This window comes from Tinamus guttatus, unplaced genomic scaffold (genome assembly GCF_059628265.1).
Source record: "Tinamus guttatus ecotype Peru unplaced genomic scaffold, ASM5962826v1 Tinamus_guttatus_pri_ptg000213l, whole genome shotgun sequence".
NCBI lineage: Eukaryota > Metazoa > Chordata > Aves > Tinamiformes > Tinamidae > Tinamus > Tinamus guttatus.
This window is the reverse complement of record NW_028288747.1, coordinates 9,026-19,416: the sequence shown is the minus strand read 5'-3', so window position 1 is coordinate 19,416 and position 10,391 is coordinate 9,026. Positions and strand designations below refer to the sequence as shown.

The 10,391-nt window shown below is 55.2% G+C and overlaps 1 protein-coding gene and 1 long non-coding RNA gene across 3 annotated transcripts; one reads left to right on the top strand and one right to left on the bottom strand.

The window, feature by feature from the left end:
* Nucleotides 1-374: 374 nt before the first annotated feature.
* On the bottom strand, nucleotides 375-5,678 carry LOC148594688 (uncharacterized). Of its 2 annotated transcripts, XR_015913371.1 has the most exons (5): nucleotides 5,622-5,678; nucleotides 5,103-5,195; nucleotides 3,858-4,035; nucleotides 3,671-3,780; nucleotides 375-506 (listed from the first exon to the last, which is right to left on the bottom strand). It is a non-coding gene; the product is annotated as an uncharacterized LOC148594688 (long non-coding RNA). The 2 variants fall into 2 exon arrangements; XR_015913370.1 differs by lacking the exons at nucleotides 5,103-5,195; nucleotides 5,622-5,678 and having other exon boundaries at nucleotides 3,858-4,059.
* Nucleotides 5,679-6,631: 953 nt separating this feature from the next.
* HAND2 (heart and neural crest derivatives expressed 2) lies at nucleotides 6,632-8,727 on the top strand. The gene is made up of 2 exons (XM_088524801.1): nucleotides 6,632-7,188; nucleotides 8,041-8,727. The coding sequence occupies exons 1-2, from the start codon at nucleotides 6,637-6,639 to the stop codon at nucleotides 8,137-8,139; spliced, it is 651 nt and encodes a 216-aa protein (XP_088380927.1). The 5' UTR covers nucleotides 6,632-6,636; the 3' UTR covers nucleotides 8,140-8,727.
* Nucleotides 8,728-10,391: the final 1,664 nt, after the last annotated feature.

Here is a 10,391-nt window from a genome sequence, read left to right as displayed (position 1 = left end):
GCCCAAAGGCGCTAGTGCCGCGACGGGGGGTGCAGCTGAGGCCGCCCTCCGGCTCCTTCCTTCCCCACTCCCGCCGGGCTCCTCGCGCCGCTCCCGGGCCCGAGCAGCAGCTCCGACGGCGGGAAAAGCGGCAGCGCCCGCGCCGCGAGCGGCCCGCGCCCGCCGGTGACAACAACCGCAGCAGCAATAAAGAGAAACAAATATGGATATGGACACCTGGACGGAGATCAAAACAGTCCTTTGAGGGATACATAGTAGAAAATAAATTAAATAAAGAGAGCAGTGCCTTTTCCTAGGGGAGGGGAGAAAAAAAAAGTGAAAAGTAAAAAAAAAAAAAGTTAAACAAAGTGTTGACTCAGTAAATTATGCTCTGCGCGGTGATGTAAAGTATTTATTTTTGTTGTCGCATTTACACCCGAGGTTTTGGCCACGGCTCCGTTTCCCCGCAGATCTGCGAAGGTAAACGACAGTCATTTCTGCATTTCGCGGCTTCTTCAATTACTTTCCTTGAGAGTAAAGACAAGTTTCTTATTTTAAACTTTTTCTTTAACTTTTTTTTTTCTTTTTGCCTGTTGAAGGGGAGCAAATACGAGTTTTGCGTGCCCACGGATCGGCCGCATCATCTGTAAGAACAAATTACAGTACAGCCGCGCATTTCCAGTAAAGCCTCCTGCCTTCTGTTTATGTTATGCCATTTCTGTTTGTAATTATTTTTATTTTAATTTTATGTCACTTTTAACAGAAGCCAGACCGTTTTCTCCTCCGTGTCTTGTACACAATGCTCTCTTTCTCGATAAGATGTTCTTTCCTATCTTTTCGATTTTTCTTCTTAAAATGTTTATAGTTCCCCACGAGGAGCCCTCCAATATTTCTCCCTTGTATTTTAAGGACTTGTCCCTGTCTTGCTTTATTTGTTTGTGTGAAATTCAGTTTGAAAGGAGATCAGAGGGAGCAGGAGGGGTTTGTAATAAGAGAATGACCAAGTGACCCAGAGGCTGATTATATGTCATTAACTGGAGACTCGGTGTATCCAAATTACCAAAAAGACCTCACTCCGCCGGATCAATTACCCCGAGATGGGCGCGGAGGAACCGCGGGGCGGGCGGCAAGTGCGCAGGGCGCAGCTTTAAGCGCAGCTCCGCAGGCTGCAGCATGGCAGGTATCGGGCGCGGGGCACCCAAATGCGGTACCATTTCGGTGCAATGGGGCGAAATTGCAGCTAATCCGGAGGGATCCCGCTTCATTTTTTTTTTAAGTCCAGCGAGGTTGCCTTTGATGTAGGAGCGCTGCTCCAAGCCCAGCCTTGTTAAATGGAGGTTTTCGATTAATATCGGCCATAAGAGTGTGGGTTTGGGTTAACCTAAGCCCCGCGCGGTGCCCGCCTAACCCCGACGTCCTCCCATGCGCCAACTGTGCGGCCTCGAGGGGAAATATCTGTTAGCAAAAGCAATTGCTCTCGCCGAGCTGCTTGAGCAGCGCCCTGCTCAAGAGCAGCTTCTTTCCCCGGAACGCAGATGATGTTGTATGGGTGGGGGGAAAAGGGGTGCGTATGTACACATATATGCGTATGTTCGTGTATTTGTATATATATACACATATATATCATATATATATATACACACATATGTATACACATATATGCATGTATTTCAAACACAATAAATAGATAAACACTCTTGTCTTCATTGCAGAATATTACAAGGTCTCTATTCCCTTTCTCCTGGCAAAACAAGGGTTTCGCTTTGTGTCCGCCGTGTTTTCCCTTTCTTTCCGTTATTCCTTGCTACAGTCTGACTGCAGCCCTGCATCCCCGGCCACAGATACAAGCAACCCTCGAATAATTGTTTGCACATGCAGTGGCCAAGTGCGTGCGGCCCCGCGCTTGCCGCCCATCACCGCAACCTGGAAAACGGTCGTGGTCTCGGCTTTTTCTCGTCCCTGCTCTTTTTTCTTTTTTCTGTATACACAACGGCTGCGAGATTATCATGCCTGAAATATGTGGGCGTTCATTACCGATAATAGTAACGTAAACCAGGGATCCTCCACCTCCAATGGCAGTGGCGAACGCGGGCCTGGCGGGCCCGATTCTGCCCTCTGCCCCCGGCGATGGAGCCAAGGCTGCATGCGCATAACTGGGGCTATGAGCAGGCCCATTAGGTAGAAGTCCTTTTCATTAACCCGCACTGACAGGTTGACCTTCAAATGATATTTCTTCGAGACCTCTTATTAAAAAAAAAAAAAAAAAAAAAAAAAAAAAAAAAAAACGTTTTCTTCAAGGTTTGCCAAGGTTTGCCTTTCCCTCCGAGCTCCTAAGTGGTGGCCAAGGGATGCGGAGCTTAGCATCCCAAGGACACCAGACTCGGACTTTCTTAATTCCACCTGAGAATTATGTCCCCTCCTAACAGGCGTGCTCCCGGGTCAGTGACATCATGCACCCTATAAATCCAAGTGCGTCCCGGCTCCCCGGGCCCGTAGCGGGCGGGTGGGCGATGCGGTGGGCAGCAACGGGCGGGGGGGATGGGACGGCGATCTGGGGCTCCCCACACCGATTGTAAGAACAGGGGGCGGCCGCGGGTGGCCGCGGGCTCGGCGGGACCCACGGAAACCCCCGGGACAGGGAGCGCGGGCGGCCCAGGGCCCGGGCATCGGAGCGGGACCACCGGCCGGGTCCTCAAAGGTCCCACGAGTGTGACCGCAGCCCCCGAGGAGCCGCGCGGCTCCGGCCACCCAGCGCCGGGGCCGCTTCCCCTATCCGCGCTCTCTCTCCTGGTGCCGAGGAATTAGCTTAATTTGCAATTTAGCCTAATTCGCACAGGACCGGAGGGGCTAGTGGGAAGGGAAGGGGGCGACAAAACGTTCTTGTTTTGTTGTCCCCATCCCACCCTTTGCCATGACGGAGAAGGGGCCCGGGCGACCCTGCGAGCAGCCCCGTCCCGCTCCGCAGCCCCTCTCCGCGCCCGGGGGCGCAGTGGCCCGGCTTCTCCGCGTCGGAATTTCATCCTGCAAACGCAGCGACCGCGGGACAAGGAGCAGAGGGACGAGCAGAGAGTGCTCCCCGAAAAAAAAAAAGGCAAAGAAGAAAAAAATGGAGGAAATATATCCTCGGTTCAGTCGTCAGTTAAAATTCTTATTTACAGCAAGCTAGGAAAGTGATGTCTGGCAATAGAATGCAGATAAATCCCTGCCTGACTTGCAACCATTTTGGCAGGGAAATAAGCGACAGAAGAGGAGCGCCTTTTTATTTTTTTTCTGTCTCTCTTTTTATTATTATTATTAAGAGAAATATGTCCCAAAATATCAAAACAGATCAAATCAATAAATATGACATCGGTAAAACTTTCGTGCTTTTTAGCGGACCTTATGCCTGCTCTTTCAAAACCACTTTGGGCTGCAGCGTTTACAAGCGCGTTGATCAAACAGCAAAGGCTGCTACCCTTGGTCGGGCAGTCCGAGCAGTTACAAGATGAGGGAGGACACCAGGGCTGCATTTGCTCTAAAATTCACTTGATAAACTGGATTAAAAAGCGTTGGGCGGGGGGCGGGATATGAGGAAAAAATATATACAAGGTCCTGCTGGGTGCTTTATCTAGAGACCCTCTTTCTCGAAAGGTAATTAAGCAAGGGTGATGCTGGCTTTGGAGACTGGTGTTCTGATCGATATCTCCTCTACCTTTTATTACTTTTTCTCTGCCTCGTGTTTTCCATTTCCTTCATCACTGGAGATGTTATCGGAGTCGCTGTAGTGGTTCGCTGCAGACACTGTCGCAGTTCCAGTCCAGCCTGCGGTATATTGGAAAGCTCCTACACAAATAAAGAAGAGTGCAAAGAAACACTGCCCTCTTTGCGAGCAGATACACCTTTCCGGCCCTGGCATTGCGTTTTTCTTCTTAGCATCAAAGAAAATGTTGTAGCAAGGCAAAACTGGCGAGCCGCAGCAGAAAGCCGGTGGATTTCCAAGCTGCTCGTTGCAAACATCGTGTCCCGAGAGGCAGGATACGCTGCTCCGGGAATCTGCCTACTCCGTATGAGCACGGCCTTTGTAAAAGAAAAAAGAAATCTAAAAAACTGCTTGTGGAGATACGGTATTTCCTCATGATAGCAAACACATACACAAAGGAGGAGGAAAGATAAATAACAGGCATTTTGGTACAAACTTGTACATGTTCCTGCAGATGCGTATACAAAAAAGCTCTGCGTCTGGACGCGTTTTTCACTCCCAAACTCAGCTTTACACCCAGACACATCCGTACAGTGGACATTACCGATTTGTACGGTATAGGACAGAACCTGGGCACATGCAAGCGCGTACATACGTATGTGCATGCTTCATCCCGCACATAAATCTCTCTCCAGCCCGCAGCCCGCGGCCTCGCTGTCCGTAGCCGCGGCGAGGTCCCCCAGGCGCGGATGCTCCTCGGCCTCGGCCCCGGGGCCACGCAAGCTCCGCGCTCCCGCCAGCGCCCCACGGAGCTCCACGAGGTGGCCCGGGTACCGATCTGGTCGCCCACAGAGCAGCTTTTTTCGGTGTTTGATCCCAGCGAGGCTCTGAGCGACGCCCGGAGCACGCCTGAAGCGCCCGCACACTTGCGGCGCTTGCTGCCTCCTCTGCAGACTCCTCCGGCTCTATCTCTCCCTTTCTCTAATTTATGGCCTCTCAGCTCCTGTTGACACAGTTTTCCACACTGCCTATATTGTAGGATCGCATTGTAATATACGCCGAAGCAGCCTCGCCGCCCGCCAGCACACATAGGGTGGCTATTTGATATTTCACAGCTATCTGGTGATACTCGGCTCCATCTGAAGATGACAACAATTCGCTTCGCCTCCTGGTTACCGTGAATTACAGCTGGAGATGCGTTTTTCCTGCTGCAATGTCTTCGCGATTACCAAACCCAAACACCTAAATATCTACGGGAGATTTTCTCCTGGCCTGACTGCTAAACAAACATTTAACTATTCCCTTTCGATAACTAAACCTGCTTTCCACAGATGCTGGCCTTTTTTATTGCAGAAGCAGGAATGCAGAGAAATATTTATATATTTGTTAATAAAAGCTAGAAAATAAGCTCTGAACATGCTGTAAAAAATATTCGGTTACTTACCAATCAGTCTAGTTAAACAAGCATGAAAGTGAGTTCGGGAGCACAAGTGACTCGGATGAATGCTTGCGGAGGTGCGTACATGCAGGCAGCGAGCTGGAAGAGAATCATTTAGAGCTGGTTTTATTGTCATGATTTCAAAGCAACTCGTTCTGGAAAAGAACGAGCTCCCTGGCCAAACCCCGAGCTCTGCGCTCCTTTGCGAAGGCAGCCGCCGCAGGGCCAGGGCTTTCTTAGCTGGCACCGCAGGCTCGGTGACAAGGCAGGATAACTCCGTCTCCCTCCCCACGGAAAGCGGTGAGCGGGGATCTCTTTGTGTACATTACCCAGCAATAAAGGCATAAGGCGGCGTGTTTCTGGGCCATGCCTATCGCAATGGGGCAATCGATAAAGTGCCCTCTGAAGCGGGTTTTATTTGCTCCTCTACCGGACCGGCACAAGACATTTTGTAAAAGCCATCGCGGCGCTCATCCAGCCGCTACGGCGACTTTCGCCACGGTGGTTCTCGGAGCCATACAGTACCTGGTCGAAGAGATTATCCGATATTTAAGTTTTAATTAGTTTGTTGTCTTTTTTTTTAAAATGAAGATTTTACAGTAAGGCATCTGCTAAACACTTGCATTAACCTATGCCTCCACGATAATTCCCCCTCCCTCCCCCCCTTGCTTTAATTGCATTGCGGGTGCGGAGGGGCAGCCAATCCTGCGAGAGGAGCGGGGCAATTAGCAGGGCGGACATTAAAAAAAAAAAAAAAAAAAAAAAAAGGAAAAAAAAAAAACTTTTATTGCCCGGCGCCGCCCGCCCCGCCCCGGCCGCCGCACATTGGCCCGCGCCGCCGCTGACGCGATATATTAACCCGAGCGGCCCTTAAACATGTAGCTGTACATGGAGATCGCGCCGGGGAGCCCAGCGAGTGCCCCGCGTCGCGCCGAGCCCCGACGGCGCCGCCGCCGCCCGCCCCGCCGCCGCGCGCCCCTCACCGCCGTGCCGGGCCCGGCCGCGCGGCGCTGATGCCGCAGAGCGGAGCCGCGGCTCGCTCGCCCGTGGCAAGGCGGGCAGCGATGCGGGCCCGTCCCGCCAGGCACTGAGCGCCGAGGGCAGCCCCGCCGGGCGGCGCACGAAGCGGGGCCGCGTGTAAGTACCCGCCGGCCGCGCCGCCGAGAGCAGAGGGAAGCAAGAGGGCGAGGAAGAGCCCGGGCTGGGAAGCCAAGCCATTTCTTTGGTCGACCTCTCTCCGTAGCTTTTTTTTTTCCTTTTTTTCTTCTTTTTTTTTTCGCGTGTCGTTCCGCGCTTCCTCGAAGAGCCAGCCCCGGGCGCGGAGGAGGAGGAGGAGGAGGAGGAAGGAGGCACAACGCATGAGCGGCGGCGGCGGCGTCTGGGGAGGGGGCAGCGCTCGGGCCCCCGCGGGGACTGCGCGGCCGCGGCGCCCTATGGAGAGGCGGCGGGCGGCGGGGCAGCGCTGAGGGCCGCCGCCGCGGGAGGGGAGGCCGTGGCGCGGGGCGGGGGGCGCGGGGGGGCGGGCTGCGCCGCGCTCGGCATGAGTCTGGTGGGCGGCTTCGCCCACCACCCGGTGGTGCATCATGAGGGCTACCCCTTCGCCGCCGCCGCTGCCGCCGCCGCCGCCGCCAGCCGCTGCGGCCACGAGGAGAACCCCTATTTCCACGGCTGGCTCCTCAGCAGCCACCCGGAGATGTCCCCCCCCGACTACAGCATGGCTCTGTCCTACAGCCCCGAGTACGGCAGCGGGGCGCCGGGCATGGAGCACTCGCACTACGCGGGGGTGCCGCCCGGGGCCGGGCCGCCCGCGCTCGGGGGGCCGCGGCCCGTGAAGCGGCGGGGCACGGCGAACCGCAAGGAGCGGCGCAGGACTCAGAGCATCAACAGCGCCTTCGCGGAGCTGCGCGAGTGCATCCCCAACGTGCCGGCCGACACGAAGCTCTCCAAGATCAAGACCCTCCGCCTGGCCACCAGCTACATCGCCTACCTCATGGACCTGCTCGCCAAGGACGATCAGAACGGGGAGGCGGAGGCCTTCAAGGCTGAGATCAAGAAGACAGATGTGAAGGAGGAAAAGAGGAAGAAAGAGCTGGTCAGTGCTCGACCACGGGACGCGGCCGCGGGGGTTGGGGCTGCTCGGAGAGGCCAAGGACACCCACGCCCGGGGCTGCTGCCGGAGGGGCAGACGAGGGGAGCCTGGCGGCTCCTGGGTGGTGGTGGGGAGTCCCTTTCCCGGGCCGGGGCTGGCTGCGATCCGCGATGTCGCCGTCGGAGGACGGTGACCCGCAGCTTCCCGGCAGCGCCCAGCTCTGCCCGAGGGGAAAGGCTGGATGCGCGCGGACTGGAAGTTCAAAGTAGCCCCGCTTTGGAGAGCGCCGGCTAAATAAACCTGGCACGGAGCGCGGCTTTACCGCCTCGTTACTTCTCTTAAATTCGTTTTGTCGAACGGTTTTTAACGGGAGCCGTGGCGCCCGCTTTGGCGAGGCAGCGCAAGCCAGTGTCTCGTAGGCCCTACGTGCTCGGGCCGTGCAGCGCGAAGGCTCCGGGGTCAGATTCCTTGCTGCCGACCTGGCTTAAAGCGCTCCGGGCTCCGCGCCCGCGGCTCCCCGCGGCTCCGAGGAGAAGGTTTCGCGCAGACCGCGCCGGGGTCGCCTCTCCCGGCCCCGGTGCCGCTCGAGCCCGCGGGTCGGCGCCGCTCCGGTACTCGGGCCTCGCCCGGCGAGGGAGGCAAAATTTGCTGCTAGTGGCCGACCGCGACTCGCTCCTTATTCCTGCACCGGCAGCTTCGTCCCTTCAGCCCGAGGCCTCCGCAGCGGCCTGAGCTTCCCGTTGGGTTGCCCTTGGGCCCCGCGGAGAGGCGACCTAGAGAGCAGAGAAATGTCTCTAACCGTTTTTTGTTTTCTTCCTTTTTTTTTTCTCTCTCTCTCTCCTTCTGCACACCTAGAATGAAATCTTGAAAAGCACAGTTAGCAGCAACGATAAGAAAACCAAAGGGAGGACTGGCTGGCCGCAGCATGTGTGGGCTCTGGAGCTCAAGCAGTGAGCGCGGCAGGATTGTGGGAACCGTCCCCGGGCCGCGGCAGAGACTTTCCGCTGAGGACTCCTTGTATTTGGAATCGTCCGGTTTATTTATGTGCAATTTCTCCCCCCAACCCCCCCAAAATGTGGATATTTGAAGGAGAGGGAAAAAAAAAGCATTCCATATTTGAATATGAAGAGGAAACTCCAGCTTGGTAAGGGGTAATGTCGTCTCTAACAGTTTCTTGAATGTTATTTGCTCTGTATAAACACACGGGGAAAAAAAAGGAACCATAGAAAAGGAAAAAAAAAATCCCTCCCTGGCATTAGTGTGTATGTGAAGTGTATCTTTAATACCTGGCCTTTTGGATATAAATATTCATGGGATTATAAAGTTATATTTCAACAGAAGCAGTTGCACCAATGTTTCGGGTGACTCGGTATTTAGTGTTGTAATTTTGTTGTGGTCGTTCAGTATTTGGAGATGTTTTCAGCAGTTATTGGTTATGTGCACTTCTGTCCGTAAGGGGAAAAGTGGAATCTAATTAATATTGAAGGTGTAAACGTTGTAAGTACTCAATAAACCACTGTGTGTGTTTTTTACAAAAAAAAAGGAGAAAAATGAAAAAAAAAGAAAACCCAAATCTTTTTATGTTTTATACCTCAAAATGTTTTGAATAACAGCGTTGTTTATGGCTTTTTTTTTCATAATATTTAAAATATTCGGAAGTAAACTAAATTATAAAGATGGCTCCTAAGTCTATTTTTAAGCAAGTGGCCGAGCGAGAGGAGGCTCCAGGGGGGACCCTCCCCGGCGCCGCGGGCGCGGAGCGGGAAGCGGCCGCTCCGGGCGCTGCTGGTCTCCGCGCAGGCGCCCGCGCTGCGCGGGGCTGCGCGGGAGCAGCGCCCGGGGGGTCCGTGCGCCCCGCGAAGCTTTAGGGCTCCACTCGCAGTGATTATGTAACAGGTAATTTCACGTCAGGGCAGAGAGTGCGAACAAGGCCAGGGATTTGGCGAGGGAGGGGGGGAAGGAAGATTTACAATGAGCTACGGGGAACTTAATATTAACTTTGTAGTGCCCCAAACTCTCCTGGGCTGCACGTTTCTGGTTCGCCGCAGCGAGCACTTTTTATTATATATTTTTTTCTTCTTTCTCCCAACTAGCAGCAGCTTGTTCCCCGGCTCTTTTTGGTACGTCCATCCTGCTTTCCTTGATATCAGCCTCGTCTTCTCTATCGGGATAGGGACCCCGCTGCTTTGCCCCCTCCCGGCAGGGTCTCCTCCACTCCCGGAGCTCCCGCACTGGCTGCAGCACCCGTCAGCATCGGGACGTGCAAAACTGCCCTCGGAAAAACAAAGTAAAAATTAAAAACTAAAATCCTTTATCTTAGAAAACCTGGGGCGCAGCCGGCTATACATGCTTGAGCACAGGATTTTCTACCTTTTCCCTTGGATCGGGTTGAGCCATTCGCGGCCTCGGGCCCCTTTTAAGACCTCGGTTCGGGCTTCGGTGCGCGGCGCTTAAATCCGGCTGGCTCTCTCTGCAGGTCCAGGGCCTCCGGCCGCCTCCTGCGCCGCCGCCGAAGGATTTGGGCCCCGACACGACCCGACGGCGAGCGCAGGTAGAAGCGCAACAACTGCCCGGCGGCGGGGCCGGCAGCGCGAGGCAACGCGCCCCTCTGCCGTGGCGTCGGGCCTGGCCCCGCGCTGCGCCTCGAGGGTCCCTCGAGGGAATGATGCCCACGCTCTTTTCTTTTTCCCTGCCTGTTAGCGAGCCCGGTTGATGGACCGGAGCGCTTTGTGCCCCCCTCGTCCAGCACCACTACGTTTCGCTTGCAAACGGGATGGGTGCGCAGTGGCTCGGCCGCTCTCGCCGAGGCCCCTTTGCCGTCGGTAATCCTTCTCTTTCCGAAGCGTTTCCGCGGGTTGGGAGACTCTCTGGACCCGCTAGGAATGATCTCTTTTAATTGCCGAGTAATGAGGATGTTGCCGTCTTCTCCAGAGCGGTCATTCCCGGAGCTAAATCACAAGAGCCCTAGACAGGTCGGAGCCGACAAAAATGTAGGTTTTGACGTTAAAAGCTAAATGGGGAAACCGGGCAGCGGAAGGTGAATTGATGGTAGACGGCGATGTCATGGCCCTGGCCCCAGGTCCCCGCGAGCAGAGCCGAGGGGCTGATAACGGGGCCGGCGCGGCCAGCGGCGCCCCGACGGCGCGGCCCTCGCGCGGCCGCTCTCCGGGGGGCTCGCGACAGGCCCTGTCGCCGCATTTCTCACG